The following is a 6,000-nucleotide window of genomic DNA, read 5'->3' as shown; positions in this document are numbered from 1 at the left end:
GATACAGTGTACAAGGAGCGCTTATTTTATAACCCCGCACCGCCCGGCCACCACAGCTGTACGCCGTCAATCATGGTTCTAAAAGAAACCCCGCCCACTCGCTGAACCCTGAGGTTTAGAACATAGAGGAAGATCCTCGGCACGTACCATAGACATATATATGTCTATGAGCACGTACAATCTGAGCAGGTTTGATGACACTGATAATACAGGAGAAAGCACCGCCCAACAACCGCTGCAGCTGCATAGCCAGGTTAATGAAACTACAGCAATGCAAAACTGTTGAACTGGAGCTAAGAATGTACATTTATTAAAGCATAATATTAAAGTTTACACCTCGTGTGAGTTTCTGTGGAGGAAAAAGTTAATTTTAAAATTAAACACCTTAAACATGTAGTTTAGTCAGGTAAATATGATATTGAAGGGCCTTATTTTTTAACATTTAAACGAGTAGGGTCTTATTTGTATCATAAATAACTTTGTGCAAATTTAAATTTAATATGAAATTTAGTCAAGTGAATTCATGTTATATATAATGTTTTAGGATCTTAACATTGATATTTAAAGTCGTCAGGTAAATTCATACAATATATAAATTTGTAGGCCTTTAATTCAATATCTGGTTTAGGAAGGCAATTTTGTGTTTGATGTAATATTGTACGGTCTTAACCTATCCATCTATCCATCCATTCTCTATACACCGCTTTATCCTCACTAGTGTCGCGGGGGGTGCTGGAGCGTGTCCCAGCTGACTCAGGCGAAGGCAGGGGACACCCTGGACAGGTCGCCAGTCTGTCGCAGGGCTACATATACAGACAAACAATCACACTCGCATTAACACCTACGGACAATTTAGAGTAACCAATTAACCTCAGCATATTTTCGGACTGTGGGAGGAAGCCGGAGTACCCAGAGAAAACCCACGCGTGCACAGGGAGAACATGCAAACTCCATGCAGAAAGATCCCGGGCTCAGGCCGGGACTCGAATTAGGGATCTTCTCGCTGCAAGGCGAAAGTGCTAACCACTCATCCACTGTGCAGCCAGTCTTAACCTAAATAATTTAAATTAGATAAATTTGTGTCATATAATATTGTAAGGATTTAAACGGAATATTTAATTTAGTCAGGCAAATTTGTGTTTTATACATAATAGTAGGATCTTAATTGTGATATTTAAATTAGTGTGGTCCATGTTTAAACAAAATAATATTTTACTGTATTGTAAGATCTTGGAAATTTCAAAAATTGTATTTTATGTAATATGGGAGGGTCTTAATCCTCATATTTATTTTAGTCTGGTAAATTAGTATTATAAATCACATTGTAAGGGTTTAACAGTAATATTGAAAGGTGAGCGTATCTGATAAATAATATTCCTTGCTCTTGACTGAAATATTTAAACTCATTAATCTTATTTCTCTTCCTATTGAAAAAGCATTTTGGCTTAATGTCTGCTGTTTTAAATGCGCTACATAAATAAAGACTTGACTTGAGGTAAAAATGAGCTCGCACCAGTATGTTACTAAGCTGTGTTTTTTGTCTTATTTTCTCTCTTTTTTATTTTTATTCCTATATTACGTGCTCTAGATTTGTGTATATATTTATCCCTATTTCTTTGTTACGTCATTGTTGTACCGCCTGCTCTACGCCAAGGCTCTTCTCCCACCATTGCTCAGTTTGGCTGGACGGCCAGGTCTAGGAAAAGTTGTGGTCGTCCCAAACTGCTTCCATTTGAGGATAATGGAGGCCACTGTGCTCTTAGGAACCTTGAGTGCTGCAGAAATTCTTTTGTAACCTTGGCCAGATCTGTGCCTTGCCACAATTCTGTCTCTGAGCTCCTTGGGCAGTTCCTTCGACCTCATGATTCTCATTTGCTCTGACATGCACTGTGAGCTGTAAGGTCTTATATAGACAGGTGTGTGCCTTTCCTAATCAAGTCCAGTCAGTTTAATTAAACACAGCTGGACTCCAATAAAGAAGCAGAACCATCTTAAGGAGGATCAGAAGAAATGGACAGCATGTGAGTTAAATATGAATGTCGCTGCACAGGGTCTGAATACTTCTGACCATGTGATATTTCAGGTTTTCTTTTTTAATAAATTTGCAAAAATTTCTACATTTCTGTTTTTTTCTGTCAAGATGGGGTGCCGAGTGTACATTAATGAGAAATAAAATGAACTTTTTTGATTTTGGCAAATGGCTGCAATGACACAGAGAGTGAAAACTTTCAAGGGGTCTGAATACTTTCCGTACCCACTGTATATTGCAGTGCACACATGTATGCCAAAACACACGACAAAAAAGAAAGGAAACAAGAAAGTATTGCATTGTTCATACATTTTTTTACATCCATCCATTCTCTATACACCGCTTTATCCTCACTAGGGTCGCGGGGGGTGCTGGAGCCTATCCAGCTGACTCGGGCGAAGGCAGGGGACACCCTGGACAGGTCGCCAGTCTACAGTTTTTTACAAATTATGTGAAATGATTTGATTCTAAATATGACTATACGTCATTTTTTAAACTTGTTCTATCAATTAACTTGTGTGCAGAGTAAAAAAAAAAACGGCAATGACCGCAGTGTTTGGGTACAGTACATCAGCATTTATTCCATGCAGTTGTTTGCTCTGATTTTATTCTCCCAGATACTCATTGCACTGTACACTGAATAATACAGGAAACTGACAGGATTGGTTGATCATAATGCCATCTGACATGAAAGGGAGCTGGAAATGAGAGTAACAAAGAAACAGATGTCTGATACAAGGGATGAGGCAACATGATGTCCACAGTTAGAGAGACAGTTTCACAGAAGTTCAGATGTAAGTAAATGGTATTTTTTTTTGTTTAAAACTGAAAAGAAAAGGATCACCGCAGAAGTAGAGAAATCGGCATCACACGTGCCTTCAGGCTTAACATCTCATTTACCCTGCTGTGACAGTCCACTGACTGACTTACGGTTGGAGGTGATTCTTAGCAGCTTATGATGGGAACGCTTGACGTTGCTAATTACTGATGTCAAGTCTGCTAATTCAATACTTCACCCGCAATAATAATCATCTAAACAATGAATGGTCCCCTGCAGGGTCAAATGATATGACGATGCTTTTGTTCTACCATATAAATACTGTCCTCTTCCTATACCACTTCATTGTGCTTCCTTTAAATAATACTTTTCAGGAGAAATTATAGGTCATGACATTTCTGAAGCTGCCGAAATTAAAAAGAACACTACATCTTACCAGTCATTCAAAAAATAAATTAATTCAATAATCATGTAGGCCAGCTACAAAGAAAAAAAATAAAATTAAATTAAAACTTCACCACAATCATACTTCACAGGATATATGCCAGAAAGACAACGTTATTAACAGCTTGATCGGATTACCCAGTCATTACGATACACTAGGTTATTTCACACGTACGTAAACAAGAATGAAGAAGGTAGACGGAGGCTCGAGGAAAGGCAGCAGCTGTTTTCAGTATCAGATGGAAGCCTTTCCAAAGCTCTCGAGCAAAAGGTCATTTACCCATCAGTACAGTTTTAGATTCACCTTGTGCTACTCGGCTTTACGACTCATACCCTCCCCTGCAGTGTTCAATACTGATGTAGTGTAGATTAAAGAATTTCCTGCTCATTTTCAACCAGTCAGCTGGTCACGAGTGACAGAAGTGCGAGGCCTTGCCAGAGCTGTGCGGTACGTTACAGAGAGAGGACAAAAAACGGGTCACATTACATTTACAGATGTTTATATACAGGAGTAACACTGAGATGAGGTCGCTGGAAGCCAAGAGCAGCTTAATGCTCCGTGGCCTTGTCTCTGGCTTATGTTCCTCACACAGAATCTCAGCCGTCTGACATCTTGAAATCGTTATTGGTAGATTCAACCCTGGCTGACTGTTTTTTTTTTCCCAACTGCAACATCAGCAAGGTAGATGACAAACAGGGCTAAAGAAAAATAGAGCTCTCACAGATGCAGTATCCCTTTTCAAAGACAACCAGATGAAAAAAAGTAATATTGCTGGGATTCTAGGACTCGGATGGTTACTGGGGGGAAACATCTGATAAATCAGCTTGATGTGTTTAAAAAACTAGTGAGATGGTGCCAGGACATTTACATAACACAAGGCAAAATAAGTCTGTGTAACTGTCACCATCTAGTGGCTGCTGATATTGCTCGGGCTCTTGATCTTCAACACAAAACCTGAGCATCAAACCCCGCGAAGGCAAGTCCATTAAAAAAAGGGACAATTTTAAAAATATAGCCTCTATAATAAACTTGCTGCTCTCCTCTAGCCACCAGTCACTGTGTCTAGCCAGCTAGACAACCCCGATCCTGAGCGAGCACCTTCTTCCTCACCTGAGTGCCAACTTATATTATTGCTGTCCTAGTTGCAACAGCACAGAAAATAAGTAGCATTCTTGAACATTATGCATCAGACAGTATAAATTACCCTGCTAGAAAATGGTATATGGGACACGCTGGACCTAGTGATTTCAAGAAATGGGATACTGCACCTGGAACGCGACTAAAACGGTCTCGACATTACAATAATGTCCGTTACAGCAATAAAGGGTTGAACATCAAGGCTATCTGTAAGACCTTTTTCAAATATTCCTGCATGGTCCATAACATGTGCCACTCAAAGAACATTCCTTCACACAATAATTGGTCCTGTCCAGTTTCACAGTCCTCGAACAATCCTGAGATGAGACTTGAAACTGTAATGTCAAATGGAGAGGAGGGGGCTTTGTGTCCACTCACACCCACACACATACAGATAACTCCGTCTGGTAGTGACATCTGATTGCGAATGATGATGACGTGTCGTAGAGATGAGCAGGTTCAGAGAGGAAGAGGTTTTTTTGTTTTTTCCTTAGCTGTCAGCTGAGTCTTCATCTCTAGTTTGTCCACTTCATGCAGTCTTTGGGCAGCTTTTGCGTTTTTTGCAAGCTGCACGGGGCATGCTTTGACAGCTATGGGGGGATTCCGACGATGAGACACGTACGGTGGTTTTAGCGAGGGAGAAAGTCCGGTTGCGAGGCAGGTTGTTCATGCTGGTGTTCACGCTGTTTTCCATGAGCTCCTTGTTCCCCATGTTAGCCATAGAGGGGACGGAATGGAAGTGGAAGAGGTGGGGTACTGGGGCTCGGCGCTGTAAACTCATAGTAAAGCAGGTTGGTTGAACTGTGGTAAGAGAGATTGCTTGTTGTTTGGGGATTTCCTTCCAAGACAGCAATATGTTGAAAGCAACGGCAGCCAGATAAAGGCTTGTAGTGACGCTCCTGGTCTGGGTCACTCACCTGAGAGACCGACTATTGCAGCTGTGCGACTCCCCACTGTTGGCTGTCCGCCTCCAATACATCAACGCTTTAACGCATTTTGTCTCTCATTATCATCCTTACCCAGTCTTAGTCTCTTCCCAGCACACATGTAGCCCATGCTTAGTTTCAAAATGTCATTTTTTTTCTCTGTTCAGATCAGAAAACTTACAGAGGTCCTGAATTTTCCTTCAAAACTCAGACAAAAATAAATTATGAATGTTAAACTATCTACTGTACATTATCATTCAAAAGGGAATCCCTGCCATGGGTTGCCTGGATGCTGTGCTCGATGAGGAGGGGTGGGGTTTTATGGAGGAAGGGGAAGGGGGATTCTGGGAGAGATTACATTGGACTTTGCGATAGGGAGCTTTGTTTACAATGATGTCCTCTTATTGCTGTGTTTTCTGCGGAGCAGAGTGGAATATGACGGCCCTCCAGGCAAAAACAGAGCTGAGCCCTGGGGCGAGTTTCACCACGAGGAAGGAGCCCCGACTTTGTTGTTTCTAATTGTGGCATCGGAGCACTCGGCTTCTGATGAATCACAGTCCGAGTCCCCGAACTGGAGCGGGTTCTAAGAGAAAACAAGAAAATGCACAGAAACATTAACAAAGATTCACGATCAGGCATGGCTTTATTATCTACCATTTATAAATGAACAAAGCCGCAATCCATC

The 6,000-nt window shown here is 41.1% G+C and overlaps 1 protein-coding gene across 4 annotated transcripts in view; it reads right to left on the bottom strand.

The window, feature by feature from the left end:
* Nucleotides 1-2,584: 2,584 nt before the first annotated feature.
* si:ch211-45c16.2 (mitogen-activated protein kinase kinase kinase 13) overlaps nt 2,585-6,000 on the bottom strand; it is a 39,646-nt gene continuing 36,230 nt past the window's right edge. For all 4 annotated transcript variants that reach the window (XM_051958859.1, XM_022196159.2, XM_022196161.2 and 1 more), the window contains one exon: nt 2,585-5,898. In XM_051958859.1, the coding sequence (XP_051814819.1) occupies nt 5,797-5,898 (102 nt within the window). In that variant the 3' untranslated portion in view covers nt 2,585-5,796. The remainder of the gene's footprint in view (nt 5,899-6,000) is intronic.

Source organism: Acanthochromis polyacanthus, chromosome 14 (assembly GCF_021347895.1).
Source record: "Acanthochromis polyacanthus isolate Apoly-LR-REF ecotype Palm Island chromosome 14, KAUST_Apoly_ChrSc, whole genome shotgun sequence".
Classification (NCBI taxonomy): domain Eukaryota; kingdom Metazoa; phylum Chordata; class Actinopteri; family Pomacentridae; genus Acanthochromis; species Acanthochromis polyacanthus.
This window is presented reverse-complemented; position numbering and strand designations above follow the sequence as displayed.